This window comes from Cibotium barometz, chromosome 41 (assembly GCF_041138505.1).
Source record: "Cibotium barometz isolate CiBa-2024 chromosome 41, ASM4113850v1, whole genome shotgun sequence".
NCBI classification, from domain to species: domain Eukaryota; kingdom Viridiplantae; phylum Streptophyta; class Polypodiopsida; order Cyatheales; family Cibotiaceae; genus Cibotium; species Cibotium barometz.
Genome location: NC_141086.1, coordinates 28,349,936 through 28,371,752, shown reverse-complemented (window position 1 = coordinate 28,371,752; position 21,817 = coordinate 28,349,936). Strand labels below are relative to the sequence as shown.

Below are 21,817 nucleotides of genomic sequence, written 5' to 3'. Positions count from 1 at the left end.
CGAGCCGAGAGCAGTGAGCCGAGAGCAAAAATCACACAGAATACAAAAATAAGAGCAAAAATCACACAGAATACAAAAATAGATTATCCCCTTCAAGCGAGCAGATTTGTGCTTGTGCTGCTCTCTAAAACATTGACATAACACTGAACTTAATTATTAAATGACTGAAAACATTGACATAACACTGAACTTAATTATTAAATGACTGAAAACATTGACATAACACTGAACTTAATTAAATCAATCAATATAAGTGTGTTATTTATATAGCGCATAGAGTACAAAAAGTTTAATTGATATTCTCAAAATATTCTCAAAACATTATAAGTATATCCTATAATTGTTGTGGGTGGCTCCTCTGAGATCTTGTGAGCATCTCTTTCAAAATATAATTAGGAATCTTTGGCTGATGGATATGCATATTATTGTTCACATCCTGTCCAAGAATCATCAGGAAAACAAAGTAGATATGTTTGCAGGCAAGATATGGTTTTCTTTTGACCAACCTATCATTGAATTCTGCACACGAACATATTGGGTGGTTCTGAATGGTTACTTCAATGGGTAGGGCTTCTTTGTTCTGGATTTCCCTCACTTTAAATATTTCCTTCTGCCCTTCCATTTGAACATGTCCTCCCATAATTTCTACATTCATATCTAACGCAGCACTGATCTGTGCATATGCAGCTTTCGATATACCTTTTCGATAGGGGTATTTTTGCTTATCTTCCTCAAGAATTTTTTGCTTGTTTTGTTCACTCTCTTGAAGCAAACTATTTGGAATCTGTACACCAATCTCAAATCCAGCTTTTACTAAATCATGAGCTTCCCTGACTTTCAAGTGTGTACCTGTTGCTATTGGCCAAACATTAGGAACACTTGCAGGTGGATGTAAGATTGTCTTTGTAGGCTTCCAAGTGTGTCGAACATCATTATTACAGAAATAGCAGTACTTTTCTTTCCTCCAAGAAGATAATTGACAATCACTCCAAAAGCATGGTGCCACTTCTCCGCCTCGTAGCTTTCTGCTACATTTTTTTCCTCCTACCCAATGGTTACATTCTACTCTATTGAAGATCGGAATCCTGCGCAATGCCCACTTTGTCTGATGAATATCTTGCTCTAATGATTGAAGTGCTACGTCACCTTCTTCTGGATTTATTGATGCTTGCCCTTTTTCATGCTTATCCACTGTCACATAAACAAACTCTGGTCGGTGGCTAGAGCTCCCTACATTCCCCTCATGGACCTCATGAAGTGGACGTTTAGCTCGAATAGTCTTTTTCTCACCCTTGAAATTTATCCTGTTTGTAAACATTAGAGTGCCCATCACTGCATCATCAATTGCCCTTGAAGTAGCAGCTGGAGAAGGGCTTGAAGTTTGTTTGGAAAGAGCTCTCTCAATCAGGGATTTTATATTCACGTGATCACAAGATTTTTTTTGTTAATAACACTTGTGAACATGTTATTCACATGTTCACATGTTTTCATGTTCTCAAAATAGAAGGTCACCAGTGACCTGGTAACCTGCCGAAGCCCGCCGGGCTTTTTGTTTTCCCGGCAGGCCCGCCGGGAAAACCATTTTCCCGGCGGGAAAAATAAAAAAAATAAAAAAAATAAAAAAATAAAAAATAAAAAAATAAAAAAAATAAAAATATCATGTTCACAGTCATTCTTACCATTTTTGGGCCTTCTGGACTTGTTTATGATGTCAAAAGTTCAAAATTCTTGGCACAAAAAAAGTTTTGTATAATTTGTTGGCCTTAAGTTTAATTGACACACCAATTAAATCTAACTATACTTACATCAATTGACTCAATTGTCCATGACATCATTGCACTCAATTGAGCCCAATTGGACTCAATTACACTTGATTTATACTCAATTGATATTAATTGGGTGTGAATTGATGTCAATTGTGCCTAATTCGACGCAATTGAGCCCAATTTACACCCAATTTGCATAAATTGGGTGTAAACTAAGTATCAATTGAGTCGAATTGAACTCAATTGACAATAATTGGATGTTAATTGATATTAATTAAGCCCAATTGACTTCAATTGGGTGTTAATTTATTACAATTAATGTCAATTAAGCTCAATTGAGCTCAGTTGACATCAATTGGGTGTCAATGGATATCAATTGGGCTCAATTGGGCTCAATTGCGACTCAATTGCACTCAATTGTGTGATCGATTGTGTGTCAATTGATGTCAATTGAGCCTAATATGATACAATTGAGCTCAATTCACACCCAATTGGATGTAAATTGAGAGCGCCAATTGAGCCGAATTAGACTCAATTGACAGCAATTGGGTGTTAATTGATATCAATTAATATCCAATTAATACAATTGAAGTCAATTAAGTCTAATTGACTTCAATTGGATAATTTAGGTGTCAATTGAGCTCAATTAGACGTAAATGACATCAATTGGGTGTCAATTAACATCAATTGGGTGTCAATTAACATCAATTGAACCTTATTGACATCAATTGGGTATCAATTGGACTCAATTGACATCAGTTGGGTTTCAATTGAGCCAAATTGGATGCAACTAACAACAATTGGGTGTCAATTGATTACAACTGAGCTGAATTGGACTCAATTGCACTCAATTGATATTAATTGGGTGTCAATTAAACCTAATTCCATGCAATTGAGCTCAATTGACATCAATTCACATCAATTACACTCAATTGATATTAATTGGGTGTCAATTGATGTCAATTGAGCCTAATTCGATGCAATTGAGCTCAATTCACATCAGTTCACATCAATTGGGTGTCAATTGATGTCAATTGAGTAAAATTGAGTCTAATTGGGTGTCAATTGAGTCAAATTGAGTCTAATTGGGTGTCAATTGATATCAATTGAGCCAAATTGAGTCTAATTGAGCCCAGTTAGACTTAATTAAGCTAAATTGAGTCTAATTGGGTGTCAATTGATGTCAATTGAGCCAAATTGAGTCTAATTGGGTGTCAATGGAGCCTTATTGACATCAATTGGGTGTCAATTGATGTCAATTGAGCCCAATTGAAGCTAATTGTGTATCAATTGATGTCAATTGGGCTCAATTGACATCAATTGGATTCAATTGACACATAATCGATGTCACATGGGCTCAATTGACATCAATTAATACCTAATTGATGTCAATTGATATCAATTAGATGTCAATTGATTATAATTGATGCTAAATTGAATGTACCCAATTGATATCAATTGAGTCCAATTGACATCAATTAAGTCTAATTGGGTATTAATTTATCAATTGGGCTCAATTGATATCAATTGACACCCAATTGGACTCAATTGACATCAATTGGACTCAATAGGGTGTTAACTGATGTTAATTGAGCCCAATTGACATCAATTGGGTGTTAATTGAGCTCAATTGGACACAATTAATAATAATTGAGTATGAATTGAACTCAATTGACATCAATTAGGTATCAATTGAGCCTAATTGCATCCAATTGAACTCAATTGACATCAATTGAGCAAATTACATCCAATTGAATTCAATTGACATCAATTAAGCCTAATTGCATCCAATTTAACCCAATTGGACTCAATTGAATCCAATTGAATCCAATTGGACTCAATTGACATCAATTAAGCCTAATTGCATCCAATTTAACCCAATTAGACTCAATTGAATCCAATTGGACTCAATTGACATCAGTTAGGTATCAATTGAGCCTAATTGTATCTATTTAGACTTAATTGACATCAATTGGGTGTCAATTAAACCCAATTGGAGTCAATTGATATCAATTGGGTGTTTATTGATGTTAATTGAGTTTAATTGACATCAATTGGGTGTTTATTGATGTCAATCGAGTCCAATTAGATGCAATTGGACTCAATTGGGTGTGAATTAGACTCAATTAATATCAATTGGGCTCAATTGATATCAATTAGGTGTGAATTGATGTCAATTGAGCCCAATTTGATGCAATTGATATCACTTGGGTGTCAATTAGACTCAATTGGCACCCAATTGATGTCAATTGAGTCCAAGTGGATGTCAATTGATATCAATTGAGCCCAATTGATCAATTGACACCCAATTAGACTTAATTGATATCAATTTGACTCAATTAGGTATTAATTGATATCAATTGGACTCAATTGGGTACTAATTGATGTTAATTAAGCTCAATTAAACTCAATTGACATCAATTAGGTGCTAATTGAGTGTAATTGATATCCATTAAGCCTAATTTAGCTTAATTGACATCAATTGGGTATCAATTGACTACAATTGATGTCAATTGAGCTCAATTGACATCAATTGGGTGTTAATTAATGTCAATCGAGTCTAATTAATATCAATTAGGTGTCAATAAAGCCAAATTGATATCAATTGGGTGTCAATTGAGCCCAATTCACATCAATTGGGTGTAAATTGAACCTAATTGGACTCAATTAACATGAATTAGGTGCGAATTGATGTCAATTGACCCCACTTGGATGCAATTGATATCAATTTGGTGTCAATTGGACTCAATTGGCACCCAATTGATGTCAATTGAGTCCACTTGGATGTCAATTGATATCAATTGAGCCCAATTGATCAATTGATACCTAATTAGACTTAATTGATATCAATTTGACTCAATTAGATATTAATTGATATCAATTGGACTCAATTGGGTGCTAATTGATATTAATTGAGCTCAATTAGACTCAATTGACATCAATTAGGTGCTAATTGAGTGTAATTGATATCCATTAAGTCCAATTTAGCTTAATTGACATCAATTGGGTATCAATTGACTACAATTGATGTCAATTGAGCTCAATTGACATCAATTGGGTGTTAATTAATGTCAATCGAGTCTAATTAATATCAATTAAGTGTCAATAAAGCCAAATTGATATCAATTGGGTGTCAATTGAGCCCAATTCACATCAATTGGGTGTAAATTGAACCTAATTGGACTCAATTAACATGAATTAGGTGCGAATTGATGTCAATTGACCCCACTTGGATGTAATTGATATCAATTTGGTGTCAATTGGACTCAATTGGCACCCAATTGATGTTAATTGAGTCCACTTGGATATCAATTGATATCAATTGAGCCCAATTGATCAATTGATATCCAATTAGACTTAATTAATATCAATTTGACTCAATTGGGTATTAATTGATGTCAATTGAACTCAATTGGATGTTAATTGATGTTAATTGAGTCTCAATTGACATCAATTGGGTACTAATTGAGTGCAATTGATGTCAATTAAGCCTAATTTATCTCAATTAACGTCAATTGGGTGTCAATTAACACCCAATTAGACTCAATTTGACTCAATTGATATCAATTGACACCCAATTAGACTCAGTTTGACTCAATTGACACCCAATTAGACTCAATTTTACTCAATTGACACCCAATTGATGTGAACTGATGTGAATTGAGCTCAATTACATCGAATTAGGCTCAATTGACATCAATTGACACCCAATTAATATCAATTGAGTGTAATTGATGTGAATTGATGTCAATTGAGCTCAATTGCATGGAATTAGGTTTAATTGACACCCAATTAATATCAATTGAGTGCAATTGAGCCCAATTCAGCTCAGTTATAATCAATTGACACCCAATTGATGTTAGTTGCATGATGCATCCAATTTGGCTCAATTGAAACCCAACTGATGTCAATTGAGTCCAATTGATGTTAATTGGCACCCAATTGATGTCAATAAGGTTCAATTGATGTTAATTGACACCCAATTGATATCATTTACGTCTAATTAAGCTCAATTGACACCCAAATTATCCAATTGAAGTCAATTAGACTTAATTGACTTCAATTATATTAATTGGATATTAATTGATATCAATTAACACCCAATTACTGTCAATTGAGTCTAATTCGGCTCAATTGACGCTCAATTTACATCCAATTGGGTGTGAATTGAGCTCAATTGTATCATATTAGGCTAAATTGACATCAATTGACACACAATCGATCACACAATTGAGTGCAATTGAGCCGCAATTGAGCCCAATTGAGCTCAATTGATATCCATTGACACCCAATTGATGTCAACTGAGCTCAATTGAGCTTAATTGACATTAATTGTAATAAATTAACATCCAATTGAAGTCAATTAGGCTTAATTAATATCAATTAACATCCAATTATTGTCAATTGAGTCCAATTCGACTCAATTGATACTTAGTTTACACCCAATTTATGCAAATTGGGTGTAAATTGGGCTCAATTGCGTCGAATTAGGCACAATTGACATCAATTCACACCCAATTAATATCAATTGAGTGTAAATCAAGTGTAATTGAGTCCAATTGGGCTCAATTGAGTACAATGATGTCATGGACAATTGAGTCAATTGATGTAAGTATAGTTAGATTTAATTGGTGTGTCAATTGAACTTAAGGCCAACAAATTATACAAAACTTTTTTTGTGCCAAGAATTTTGAACTTTTGACATCATAAATGAGTCCAGAAGGCCCAAAAATGGTAAGAATGACTGTGAACATGATATTTTTATTTTTTTTATTTTTTTATTTTTTTATTTTTTTTATTTTTTTATTTTTTTTATTTTTTTATATTTCCCGCCGGGAAAATGGGTTTTCCCGGCGGGCCCGCCGAGAAAACAAAAAGCCCGGCGGGATTACTGGCAGAGAAGGTTTTTGCAGGTCATAAAAAATGCCCGTGAATATACAATGTGATCACAAGTTTTAATATGTTAACAATAGGTTTTGTTAACGTGATCACGAAATTGTGAAGACGTTAATGAAATCCCTGCTCTCAATTAATATCTCTAGGTCAGGCCCTCCACCTATATATTTTCCTTCCATAAAAGCCATTTGACGAGCACACTGGAAGTAAGCATTGATGAGATCTGAAACACATGCATCGTACAAACTAATTTTATGTTTGTATCCTTCTCCTGCTAGCCAACTAGCATGCTTGGCTTCAGAGAGGTTCGTCCGTGGTACCAGAGCATTTACAATAGGCTCGCCATCCTGTTCATTGAAAACCCATTGCACAAAGATAAACCCAAACCAGTAGGTTTTTTAATTACTGCTATTGAATTAAGTTCATAGAAAAAAAACATACATAACATACCTTAATAATAAAATGACCCCAACGACTTGCTCTATAGTGCCACCAACTAAGCCAACTATCTAGCTTGGGAATGTTTCTGTCTGCTGCCTTTCCTGTTGCCCACCATGCACGTATCTTACGGAATTGCACTAAAGCATCCTCTTTGGTTGGTGCAGTCCTCCACCTCTCACACATTTCATTGTGTTTTTCCATATGTTGAGCATATATATACTTTTGTGTATGCACTCGAAGATTGTCCTTCCAATGAAAAAGGCAAGATCTCTCCTTTCCTACCATCTCATCTCCATTGTTATATACTGACCTAATAGCATTCCAATTTGCACCTGCTTCGTCGGCCATGAAGCCAAAAAAGTTTGCTGATTTCCCAGTATGATCGATCATAACTGCATTCAAATTTTCCCAAAACATTATCTGTGCTGTCTCATCCTCCTCTCTAAACTCACAAGTTGCAATTGTGAGTAGCTCTCCAATCCTGCAAGAAGAGTATTTGGAAGATTATTGTATTGTAACAACTCAGTCGAACAGTCATTTCATTTTGAAAAGAGAATAAAAATTAAAACATACGTGTGATCATACACATGTGCACCCATTGTGTGCCAATCGTTCTCCACTCGGTGTACATGATCAAAACAAACCCATGAATGTCGAAGGTCTCGATCCCCCGCAGCATCCATTCTATTGACAATATCAACGCCAGAGCCAGGGCCAGTTGTGGACATCTTGAAAAGATAGCACCTCTCATCACTTTTGGTTGCTTGCAAGGGAAACCTTGATCCGTGGAAGAACTGAAAGTGGCATTTTCTTTTTAACTCTAGGATAGCCTCAAATCCATCACCTAGTGCTCGACTTGTCTTTCGACTTTGCATTACCATCTTTACCAAGTTGGTTAAGAAATTACACATATATATATATATATATATATATATATATATATATATATATATTCAATAGAGAAGAACTTTTTTTTTGAGATTTATTAAAGATATTAGCTCTTGAGACATCTCCTGGAGTTCCCTCTCTGATCATAAACTCTCCAATCACTTTAGCCTTCAAAACCAACTCCCTGGCAACAATCATTTGTACCTTTCGTGGACCCGCATTATGGTCCATCTGAACAACACGAGCTACTAAGGCTTTAATGTTTCGCATAGATGCTCGACACATGCCTCTAGCAATTGTGTGTGTATGTTTCCCATAGTGAAGGAACAATCTACTATGGGAGTGATCTTTAGGCATAAAATAGTAGGCAGACACTGAACATGTTTTTATGCACATTGGAACATGCTTACAAAAGAAACACTCTAAGTTTCCATAACTTCCCAAAGCCAAACATCCTTCATTTGGGGATTTCAATAATTGGCCATTCCAATGGAGCCTATTCGATGATTTGTTTCTAAATCGATAAGTGCATCTTTCATTCATACACTGGAAGGTACCCCCACAAAAACTCTTTCTCAAAATAAAAGATTTATTAGTTCTTGTTTGTGTCTGGGGTTTTGTCCATGCATTTCCTTCATATTTGTGCTCCATACCCTCCATGCCCTTCCCATCTAAAAGCTCATAAATGCAATTTTCTTCATACTTCTTAGGGAGCTCCTTGACTTTTCCTTTGAATGTGCATTCATTTATAATATTATGGAATATGTCATTGGGCGGCAAAGTACGAACAATTTGGAAGGCAGATACTGTAGTGTCAAATGCAGGATCACCTTCCTCAATGTCAATTAAATTATCTGCATGCACCACCTTTTCCATGTCCTCTTCATCCAAGTCACTAGGAAAAAAATCAACAATCCAAAGTCAACAATTGAAACAAGAAAGATAACCTCACTATATTTTACCATGTTTCAAAAGTTGAAATGTCACTCACATAGGTGAGGTCTTGCTGCCAGATCCAGAAGGAATATCCCCAGGGGTAGGGAGTGGTGTTGATGTAATGGCTACTTTTGCAACATAAAATGATGACAAGGTATTATCTAAGATATAATACCCATGTTCACCAATCCCATGGTACAAGGGAATTGTCCCTATGCTCTCAAAACCATCATCAGTTTGCAATAGACCTGAATCAATAAAAATTTCATGTTCTGCACCTAGTTTTTCTTTCATTAATTCGGCTGATAATAAACATTTCCCATGTGAAAATGACAGTCTAAAAAGAGGGCCTCCAACTTTGTGTAGAAAAATCTGAACATCTGACTCAGAATCCCTACATTTCAGGAATACATTCCAAAAGAAAGTATAATGTGAGCACACATATCCATTAATATTCAAAACAAAGTAATACTATATACATTACACTAAAGCTAATAAAACGACTACGTGAGAAAAAGGCATAGGCTTCCTTTGGAATGAAAGTCTAATGAAAGGACAAGCTGGAAAAGCTATTTTTTAGTATATTTACTCACTAGTTTGAAAGACTACTAAAACAGACTATTTCTAGACTATCAACCCATCACAAAAAAAAATATAGATGTTGCAATCAATCAACTCGTGGTAAAACTCCTTCTTCTCTTTATATGTTATTTCTCATGCACTGTTTTGCCATTGCTTCTTATTAGGTTGCCATTGCTTCTTATTAGTTCACCCTCAAGCTGCTCTCAGACCACCCTCCTCTTAAGATACAATGGAGCTGCTCTGTCTTTCTATTTATATATTACTATCTCTAGTTTTCTCAACAACGTTGAAGATGAAGATGTCTGCTGCACTCATGTTGCAACTCTCACCCTCACGACAAAGGGCATCACCTGCCCGAGCATCACCTGCCCGAAAGAGAGTATGTTCTTTTACGTTTTTTAAATGTGCGTTTTTTCCTTGCGTTTGTATTTTGTGTGTGGGGCCAAGACCATGAATGTCTACTGGCTCCTCCTCTTCATTGTATAGCTAAAGATGGCCACGTACTGGCACAAGATGGTCATTGTAGAGCTTTAAGGATCAAGTGCGAAGTGCGCTGAGCGCACTTGATCTAGGAGGCCCCTACACAGGCATGTCTTGTCTATCCATGGAGGCATCCACATTAGCAAAAGATGTCTATGTTTTTATTAAAAATAAGGGCTCAACATGCCCATCAAAAAATTTAGACCTCAACATGGCCACTGTAGAGCTAAACATTGGCTTATGCTTTATCTGCAGAGCTAACATGGTTATTGTAGAGCTTCCTGGATCAAGTGCGCTCAGCGCACTTGATCCTGGAGGCCCTACACAGGCATGTCTTGTCTATCCATGGAGGCATCCACATTAGCAAAAGATGTCTATGTTTTTATTAAAAATAAGTGCTCAACATGCCCATCAAAAAATTTAGACCTCAACATGGCCACTGTAGAGCTAAACATTGGCTTATGCTTTATCTGCAGAGCTAACATGGTTATTGTATAGCTTCCTGGATCAAGTGCGCTCAGCGCACTTGATCCTGGAGGCCCTACATAGACATGTCTTGATCCAGTAAAAAAATTTACACCTTACATAGACACCTCAACATGGCTACTTACTGTAGAGCTAAACATGGCCACTGCAAAGCTATCTGGAGGCTTCATCTGCAGAGCCATTGTAGAGCTTCCAGGATCAAGTGCGCTCAGCGCACTTGATCCTAGAGGCCTTACATAGACAGACCTACATAAACATGGACCTACATAAACATGTCAACATGGACCTACATAAACATGTCTTGATCCAGCAGAAAATTTACACCTCAATATGGCCACTGTAGAGCTAAACATGGCCACTGCAAAGCTATCTCGAGACTTGCATGTGCAGAGCCATGACTATGCCATCATAGTCATTGTAGAGCTTCCAAGATCAAGTGCGCTCAGCGCACTTGATCCTGGAGGCCCTACATAGACATGTTTTGATCCTCAATATGGCCACTGTAGAGCTAAACATGGCCACTACAGAGCTATCTCGAGACTTCATCTGCAGAGCCATGACTATGCCATCATAGTCATTGTAGAGAATGAGTTTTTACATTGGCCATTAAAATCCAGATTGTAATCAATAGCAGTACATTATTACAAGCAAAGAGCTAAACATGGCCACTGCAAAGCTATCTCGAGACTTGCATGTGCAGAGCCATGACTATGCCATCCTTGTCATTGTAGAGCTTCCAGGATCAAGTGCGCTCAGCGCACTTGATCCTGGAGGCCCTACATAGACATGTTTTGATCCTCAATATGGCCACTGTAGAGCTAAACATGGCCACTACAGAGCTATCTCGAGACTTCATCTGCAGAGCCATGACTATGCCATCATAGTCATTGTAGAGAAGGAGTTTTTACATTGGCCATTAAATAAAAAAATCTAGATTGTAATCAATAGCAGTACATTATTGCAAGCACAGAGAGATAGAGAGAGGGGGACTTACATGCTTGCAAACACGCAGAGGATATTTGCAGGTGATAATTGTAGAAGAGGATAGTTGTAGACGACAGCTGCTGCAGAGAATAGAGTAGAAGATAGTTGTAGAAGATAGTTGTAGAAGACGATAGCTGCAGAGGATAGTCGTAGAAAATGGTTGTAGAAGATAGTTGCACGAGTGTACCTTTCCTTTCAGCCGTTGCAGAGGAATGAAATCCTTTTTGGGAAAAGGTTTTTTCGAGCACTTTGTTATTAATGATTAGGAATTTACAGCCTTGAATAATCCGTATACTTTGTGCCAACCCGAGATTATTTTCAACCTTGAATAATCTGTATATTTTGCGCCAACCCTGCCAACCCATGATTATACAACCTTAAATAATCCGTATACTTTGTGCCAACCCATGCCAACCCATGATTATACTACCTAGAATAATTCGTGTAGTTTACTTTACTTTTTGTGGGAAGAGTTATATCTTTGAAAATGGACACCAACTCCCAACGTTATGTGACTAGATCTTCTTGTTCTCAAAAAGATTGTTGTTTTGCTGGTATGGATTCCTTACTACCTCCTTCTAAACGCTCCAAAAAATTACAGGCAAGAACAACCGAGAGGGTGTCTCGAGGATTGTTTGATGAGGAAGTTCAGAGTCAAGGCCAAGTGTTGATGGAGAATGATAGACATGAGAATGAGAGAGACAGGGATGACAGACAAGAAGAGGATGAGAGACAGAATGATAGAGAGGATGAGAGACAAGAGGATGAGAGAGAGGATGATGATAGAGAGGAAGATAGACAGGAGGATGAGAGAGAGGATGATGACAGAGAGGATGATAGAGAGGATGATAGAGAGGAGGATGAGAGAGAGCATGATGATAGAGAGGATGATAGACAGGAGGATGAGAGAGAGGGTGATGATAGACAAGACGATGGGAATGATAGAGAGGATGATAATGAAGAAGAAGAAGGTGGAGACACATTGACAACTGAGACAAGAAAAACAGAGAGCATCAAAGCAGAAATTTTCGGAAAGATCCTTAAAACCTCTACTCCAACTGCATTCATCGATCGAATTAGAGTTAGATTCAGCACCCCCCCCCAAGATCCCCTTGTGTAGGCTTCTTCCAACAGAGGCCATAAGGAGACTATGCCCTAGTACTGATAAGAACCTTGGTCGAGCATTCAAGAACCTTGGTGGGTATCTTGAAAGCAAGGGGGCGTTCACGGTGTCCATGTTTGATTTGGATGGAGAGGAGACTCCTCTGACTGAAGAAACAACATTGTCATGGAGTTCAACATGGATGGATGTGAATGGAACTTTTGAAGAGTCTCTCAGAAATATGCCAGAATGGGGACCGTTCATCCAGGGTAAAATGATACATGTACTGGATGGAAACAACCGCTATAAATCTTGGATGGATTTGATTGCTCAAGGTGAGGGTGATTTGAAATGTTTTTATCTATTTATACAATTTTATGTATGCATCTAATATAATTTTATCATCTTCTTTCCTTTTACTCAGAATTTCCAAATGACATCTCTAAGCATTGTCTGGTGGCCTGTGACTTTCTACAATTCGAGAAGGCTAACGTTGGAGAGCTGATGTTTTCTCTTTCCAGATTGAATAAGTATATGTTTTATTATTTTTCTCTTTTTTGCTCTTGGCATTGATTGCATGATGTTGCTTCAACTCTCTGCATTGGTTGTACTAGGATGCATGACTATGCCTTTGTACCAACAACTTTTGGGGATAGGCTCTTCCAAATAAGGAGAATTGGTGAGTCCGATAAGACTACCCTCCTTGCAGAGCTCGATGATGAGGACAAGGCTTGGATGGAGAATGAAATGAAAAAGTGCCCCACTCGTGGCAAAAAAAGCTGGTTTTCTGTTCTAATAAATATATTGGCATGGCTTGTGTTTAAGGTATGCAAGATATTAAAGGTGTGCAAGATCTACTTAATTATGCGAAATATGTTTAATGTATGCAAGAGTAATTTTGTAATTAAATGGACTCTGTAGGACGATATGGAGATGAAAATCGAGGACAAGGCTAAGGGCATGGATGTAGAAGGAAGGGCTAAGGTGATAAGAGAGGTAGAAATTCTGTATAAGAATAGGGTGGGAAAGTTTGCCCGCATAGCAGACCCTGCCAATGGAGAATACTTTTGGCGTGCTGTTTTGTCACTTCCTTGGCATGCAGCAGGGACCCATATTGCGACAGAAGAGAAACTGAACATGATTGGGGCTGCACAAGTTAGGGATGAAGATAAGGCATTCTTAGTTCGAATGTTGGATAATTCACAAGCTAGCATTCGAGAGATAGAGTACTTGCCTAAAGACAAAGCAAAAGCTAGAGAGTGGCTACATTCATTTGTGTTCTGGCTACAAATAAGTTCTTATGGCTCCAAGCTTCTGGAGGAGATTGAAAATTGTGATAGAATCTCCTTACCTTCCATTAATTCCTTTATAAACTATGTCATCTTTCATCGACGAAAGTATTTCAAAAAAGCTTTCAGAGTTCATCAGGGGGATATAAAATTTAGCAATGATATGGACACACAAAAAGGGCTACGCTCTGCAACACATCGAGTTGTTTATAGGTAAAAAAAAAACTTGGTCAATTTTATTTCTTCTCCTTATGCTTCTTATATAGCCTATTGACTTTAGTTTTCCTTTCCATTTGGAATTTAGATGGCTGCTGAAAGAGGTGGATAGTGGTCTAGTACAGGCCATACCACCTCTTGTGTTGTTATGGATTTGCGAGGATACTCCACGATATATATATGCGGATCTGCACCTTGGGAGAGTAAGTGTTTTCTGTAATCATGGTCATGATGATAAAATGTATGTATGATGATAAAACGTATGTTATCTATTTTTGAAATGCATGGTTAGCCTCTATCGTGTTGAAAAGACAAGATGCCCCTGGTGGCTAGACATGGAGAGGTTTGTTGTGCCAGATGAAGAAATTCAATTACATGATCAACACTTAGCTATATTGGCTAAGATGACCATAGTGGAGGGTTCTGATGAGGTAACCATAAGTTGTCTCTGATTTTTGCACGATGATAAAGTTTTTTGATGAGGTAATTTATAACCATAAGTTGTCTTTGTGCAGAGTATACCATTGACTGCAGTACGTGGCTGCTCTACGAGCTCTCATGCCACATCTATAGCCTCTACATCTAGAATGCACCCTCTACCAGTTAACCTAGGGAGGGATATAGTGAGTCAAGCATTGGATGCAAATAGGAGACAAAGAGAAGTACATCAAACAACAAGTACTTCGGGCAATGTACATGTAGCCTCGTCTATGATCCAACGAGCACCTTTGAAAGGTGATATCATGCCGTTAACAGTAGTGTATGTTTATTGGGGTGATAAATATTTTTCTCTTACCAATCAATCTTCTTCTGTGTTTCTTCTTGCATTGTGGGAATTCGCAGGCATGGTATATGCATTCAATACCTCCATCGAGGACCTTGCAAGGGACTGTAAGAACATAGAAGGGCCATCCCCTCTATTCAAACATGTTTTGGAAGCCATGAATGTGCTTTGTAATAAAGGAAAAGTCCATGGGAAAAGGACTGACTATTGTGTGGAGATGGTGTTTGTAGACTTCCCCTCAAACCTCGTTGTTGAGGGTTGTTTGGGACACAGAGTGCCACCTTGGAATGTGGTTAGCGAAAGTCTATATGAGGCAACTTTTCAATTTGTAGACTTTTGTCTTAATGATCATGGCTTCATAACATGCCTTTATACAATGGAAGAAGGAGTGAAGATAGAGCATGAGGCAACATCTAGAGGATTTGTGGTCTTTCATCGACAAGTGGTCAAATGCACTCCACCAGTGGGAAAGAAGATGGGACAACTTGTAACAAAGGTAGCTGCACACTTCTCTTCTAGAACAAAAATTCTTATGTCTATGTCTATTTCAACTTATAGCCTAAGGAATTCACTACTATTTGAATGGATTTCATTACAGGTTGCATGTCTTATTCTATCTGTTTTTGTACGCTCAAGTACACCAAGGCAGTATTTACGGATGTATGGAGATAAGGTGGAAGAGCAAAATCTTGGGAGTGAATTAGATCTTGAACAAGACCTCATTCAAGATATGTAAGGGATCGACTCTGGATCTGTGATTAAAAACAATGTCTATGTATTTAGGGTTTAGGTTTTTGGGTCTCTCATCTCTGTGTTTATGTAGTGTTCCTGAAGAGGATATGGTAAAACGAAAGGGAAAGCCTTGGAGAGGTGGTTGCCAAAGAGGGCAGAGGCTATGCAAGTACATAGTATCTCTCTTTTCAAAGACAGGGGATACTATTGTTGACTTGTTTGCTGGGACTGGAACTCTTGGACTTATTGCAGCGGTCATGGAACGTAATGTTATTATCTTTGAAAAGGACCATCGCATATATAATAAGCTATTGGAGCCATATTCTACAAAGGTAATTCCCAAATTAATAAGACAAGGCACTGTTAATACCCCATAATCCTCTATAAATGCAATGTTCATTAATTTCTTACTTTTTTGCAGTTTGAAGAAGACTAAAGACATTTTGGATCTTAGCATTTTTTGTGAAGACAGAAGACATTTTGGATATTAGCATTTTTGGTGGATGTAGCGTGATATTTGAACTTTTTTTTAAAGACATTTAAAGACAGTTTCGATGTAGCATTTTTGGTGGATACAGAAGACATTTTATATATTAGCATTTTTGGTGGATGTAGCGTGATATTTGAACTTTTATTTAAAGACAGTTTGGATGTAGCATTTTTGGTGGATGTAGTAAGCCTGCTTTTATTTTGTGTCTTGAATACATTGTCTTGAAGGTGGTATGTCTTGAAGGTGGTATGGCATGTCATGTAGTAAGCCTGCTTTTTTTTTTGGTATGTCATGTGTCATTCTTGCTCACTTTCAATGGATACATGACAAGAAACTGCTCGCATCTCGTATTGATTTGAAAATAATTTGCAAATTGGCTCGCTGCAATGGGCTCGTTCCGTGGCCACCCTCAATCCTTATTTCCCGTCATTCATTCATCGGTGTACTTATGGCATCATTGGCAACCAGAACGCTCACCACCTGTTCACTCAGGGGCCTTTTCCATAGTTCCTAGCTCATAGTAACCGGCAATATATTCATATAATAGAATGGAATCTCCGTGGAAGATCAGCAAGATCAACCCACAGATCCATATAAAAGAGCCATGGACTCATCCGTTGAGGACCAGCAAGGTCAATCAACTAGATCCATGCCCGGTTTCAGAAAACAACTCTTACTCCTTATTCCAATATCTTCCACGACGCACGTGTGGGTATCTTCGGCGACCCAGAGCCCCAGCACTGTATGGTCAGCACCCTCTAGGATCCTTCGTAGGTGACCTAGCGCTTCACTCATAGGCCGCTTCCTTGGTCCCTAATCCACCGTACCGGAAGCTCACCATTTAAATCGAACCGAGGCTGGTCAAGACCTCGGCCGACCTTGCTACGCGAGATGTCCTCCATTGACTCTCCATCAGCAGTTGCAACTTTATCAGTTCGGTCTTCACCTTAATCCTCAAGACGGTCAAAATGCTTCCCCAGCATTCTTGACATAAAACAGTCATTTACAAACAGTCACAGAATACAGTTTCTATAACGAACTCTCGTCTTTCCACATTATCCACTCTCGGACCACATTACTTATTCCCTATTACATTCAATGTGTACTCATTCTCATCCATTCACTCATATAGGCTACACATTATTTCACATACACATTCACATTCATTATTCTACATACATATCCATGTTCATACGTCCACATCATACATCCAATTTCACATTCATACATACGCATCTACATGCATACATCTATTTTCACATCCTCATTCATACATCCACATTATACATACATCCAATTTCACATTCATACATACGCATCTACATGTATACATCTATTTTCACATCCTCATTCATACATCCACATCCACATACATACATACATCCGTATCTACATCCATACATCCACATCCACATCTTCATTCACATTCATATCCATACATCCACATCTACATACATACATCCATTTTCACATCCTCATTCATACATCCACATCCACATACATACATACATCTGTATCTACATCCATACATCCACATCCACATCTTCATTCACATTCACATCCATACATCCACATCTACATACATACATCCATTTTCACATCCTCATTCATACATCCACATCCACATACATACATACATCCGTATCTACATCCATACATCCATACTACATCCATTCTCGCGCTAACACATCCCATATACATCTTATCCCATCAGATACACTCTCTACCTCGTCCCATACGCATCCTAACACGTCCTAACTCATCTTAACACATTCTATCACATCTCATACACCTCTTATCATATCCTATCACATCTCATACACATCTTTTCACATCTCATACACCTCTTATCACATCCTATCACTTCCCATACGCATCTTATCACATCTTATCACATCTCATATACCTCTTCTCACATCCTATCACTTCCTATACGCATCTATCACATATTATCACATCTCATTTAAAAATCAATCTTTTATGCATCTTCCTATGCATAAATTCATTTTAAATAAAAACAACACTTTTGAATTAAAATTCCATCTCTTATGCATCTTCCTATGCATAAACTCAATTTAGATGAGAATTGACACTTTTTAATTAAAAATCCATCTTTTATGCATCTTCCTATGCATAAATTCAATTTGGATGAGAATAACACTTTTGAATTGAAATTCCATTCTTTTATGCATCTTCCTATGCATAAATTCAATTTATGAGAATGACACTTTGAATTTAAAAATCAATCTTTTATGCATCTTCTTATGCATAAATTCAATTTGGTAGGAATTACACTTTTAGAATATCTTTTATGCATACCTCTATACATGAAATCCAATATGATAAAAGTAACACTTTTACAATAAAATAATCAACTTTTATGCATACCTCTATGCATGAAATCCAAATATGATAAAAGTCACACTTTTATAATAAAATAATCAACTTTTATGCATACCTCTATGCATGAAATCCAAATATGATAAAAGTCACACTTTTATAATAAAATAATCAACTTTTATGCATACCTCTATGCATGAAATTCAAATATGATAAAAGAAACACTTTTATATTAAAATAATAATTCTTTTATGTATACCTCTATGTATGAAATCTAAATATGATAAAAGAAACACTTTTATATTAAAATAATAATTCTTTTATGCATACCTCTATGCATGAAATCCAAATATGATAAAAGTAACACTTTTACAATAAAATAATCATCAATTATGCATAACATAAAAATTAATTTCTCTATGATTACAATAAAATTCTTTCAATTAATCTAGGATGATAATTCCTAGAATATGGTAAGAAGTTCTGTTTTCATGCTTTGAATAAAATTATTTTATGTGTAATTTTTATAGAAATTTTGCCATAGCTCCGCTACTATGACTGATAAATCTCAATTTATTTTGAAGGATAAAGCTTATCATTAAAGAAATGATTAGAATGATCCCTAATTGGATCATTAACCCAATAATGGGTTGAATCATCAATATTCATGAAATACATAAACTAAAAGCATAGAAAAAAGCCATTAATAGCATAGATTAATCTTGGATTAAGGAAAAGCTTTATGAAAAGCTTCATTTGGATTGAGAATGGGTTATGAGTATGACCATTTCTTGAGTGAGAGAGAGAAATTACATAAAAACCATTAGAATTAAGCATAAATAAAAATTTATGTAATTCTTAACTATCATTAATCAATTAACTTCAATAGCATTCATCAAATTATGTAATTCTTAACTATCATTAATCAATTAACTTCAATAGCATTCATCAAATTATGTAAATCTTCACTACCATTCATCAATTAACTTCAATAGCATTCAAAAACCATTCCAATTAAGCTTCTCAAGCTTGAGAGGGGTTGAGAAGAGAGAAACGTTGAGAAATTATAGAAAATGATCAAAATTCACTAATTACCTTACAAATTGCTTGATTCTTTGTTCACGGGTAGAGGCCCCCAACCAATCAATTGGTTAAGTATGTTGATGGAGCCACCAATGGGGATTGAAGAAAGAGGGAAGCTCCAAAAACTAGTGAATTATAATGAATTCACAGTTCTTGGCTTAGATGGAGTAGAGTAACGATGCATAAACACTATATATTTTTCAACAAGGGGGAGGCTTCTATTTATAGGAAAAATTGAGCTCCTAACCAAACAAACTGATTCTAGAATTTTCTAAATCAGTTTGGTCAATATTTGACCATTTTTAGGTCAGTTAAGCTAACTTTTTAGAACTAGACTTGAATGAGGAGAGAGGAGAGATGAAATATCTCAATTTTTATGAGTTTAAAACTCATTCAAGCATGTGACATATGCACCTCCTTTAAAGAACTCCCCTTCCTTACATATGTGTCAAAATGGAATCATTATACCCAAAATATCTCATATTTTTAATATTGCTCATAGTTTTTTACTAATAAACCTTGTACATTTTCAACTCTTCATCTTATGTGAAATATGCACCTCCTTTAAAGAACTCCCCTTCCTTACATATGTGTCAAAATGGAATCATTATACCCAAAATATCTCATATTTTTAATATTGCTCATAGTTTTTTACTAATAAACCTTGTACATTTTCAACTCTTCATCTTATGTGAGCATTTACTCATTTTTGGATACCCAAAATATCTCATATTTTTAATATTGCTCATAGTTTTTTACTAATAAACCTTGTACATTTTTAACTCTTCATCTTATGTGAGTATTTACTCATTTTTGGATACCCAAAATATCTCATATTTTTAATATTGCTCATAGTTTTTTACTAATAAACTTTGTACATTTTCAACTCTTCATCTTATGTGAGCATTTACTCATTTTTGGGTATCTTCTTTTACAAATTGGAATTATCTCCTCCCTACACATGGATTGATGCTATTGGCCCATAGGAACCTTAATTGGACCATAATCCAAAAATTTCTAAAAATCTAGACCCTTAGGCTAAGGTCCTTTATACCCATTTCCAATTAATTCCAATTGCACATTGGAAAGTTCTTTTTGAATTTCTGTTTCAGGGAAACTTATTTTAATAAGATGAGATAATTTTCTATCCAAAAATATTAAAAATCTGAATATTCTCTCTCTAGAATATTTTCTCTCTCTAGGTTAAAACAGTTAGAAACAAGTCTTTTATATTTCTGAAGAGGGATTGATTACAGGGGAAGATGCTGGACATTTTGAGAGGCTGGGGAGGAATCTTACATTCTCTGCTACTTGAAAAATGCGAGATGCCCTCATCTCGCAAACTGGGGGTATCCGCAAGATGCAGAAGTATGAGACTGAGAGAAAATTTTTAATTAAGATTAATCACCAATTAAAAAAGTCTCAAAGAGAGTAAGGGTCAAGACAAGAACAAGATTTAAACTTTATTCATTCTTGGAACATATACAGTAAAGATAGAAGAACTCTTTACACTTCCATAAGCCCGTCCATCATATGATCACAAAAGCAGCACTCACAAGCTGCGCACGTATAAGGTAACTCATCTATGGGAATAATTCTGTTGGTTATTGCCGCACCTATCTCAATGGTATGAGGTGATCTAACAAAAGGACCTCTGAGAGGCAAGCCAAAAATGGGGTAAAGGCATATCTTCCGATGAGGAAGAAAACACGCCAGTAAGAAGACCATAGAGAACTTCATTTGGGTCGCACTCATAGAAGAACTCTGTCTCCTTCCTTGAAGATCCTTTCAGACCTCTTGGTGTCAGCATAATGCTTTTGTCGATCTTGGGCAGCTTTAATATCCTTTTGGATTACCTTGGTTTGTTCCTCCATCTCTTCGAGCATTTTCCTGGATGCCTTAACTCTTATGGTCGGATCAGAGAAATTTAGAGGAGACAAGCATTCTTGCCCATAGAGTGCTTTGAATGGTGACATTCCTATGCTCTGATGATAAGATGCATTGTAGGCAAATTCTACCAGAAGAAGGTATTGAATCCACCTTCTTAGTTCCCGTCCACAATATGCTCTGAGAATGTCTTCAATTACTTGATTGACTCACTCAGTCTGGCCATCGGTCTCTGAGAATGTCTTCAATTACTTGATTGACTCACTCAGTCTGGCCATCGGTCTCTGGATGATAAGCTATGCTAAAGCAAAGTTGAGTTCCCAGGGCTTGAAATAAGGACTGCCAAAACTTTGAAGTGAATTCAGAATCCCGATCACTTACTATCCTTTTTGGGAGACCATGAAGTTTGAGGACTTCCTTGATGGTGAATATTCG

General features: G+C 36.5%; 1 protein-coding gene across 1 annotated transcript; it reads right to left on the bottom strand.

Annotated features, from left to right (window-relative positions):
• Positions 1-334: 334 nt before the first annotated feature.
• LOC147614834 (uncharacterized) lies at positions 335-7,831 on the bottom strand. The gene is made up of 5 exons (XM_086779984.1): positions 7,677-7,831; positions 7,436-7,584; positions 7,113-7,204; positions 6,906-7,009; positions 335-1,304 (listed from the first exon to the last, which is right to left on the bottom strand). Exons 1-5 carry the CDS (start codon positions 7,829-7,831, stop codon positions 335-337), a joined length of 1,470 nt encoding a protein of 489 aa, XP_086636110.1.
• Positions 7,832-21,817: the final 13,986 nt, after the last annotated feature.

What these genes read in the sequence shown, in the direction of transcription:
- LOC147614834 (XM_086779984.1), bottom strand. Translation starts at nt 7,831, where the DNA reads ATGTCCACAACTGGCCCTGGCTCTGGCGTTGATATTGTCAATAGAATG. An exon ending in GCACATGTGTATGATCACAC is followed by an intron (nt 7,585 to 7,676) that starts GTATGTTTTAAT and finishes CTCTTCTTGCAG; the next exon opens with GATTGGAGAGCTACTCACAA. An exon ending in GGGGTCATTTTATTATTAAG is followed by an intron (nt 7,010 to 7,112) that starts GTATGTTATGTA and finishes TTCAATGAACAG; the next exon opens with GATGGCGAGCCTATTGTAAA.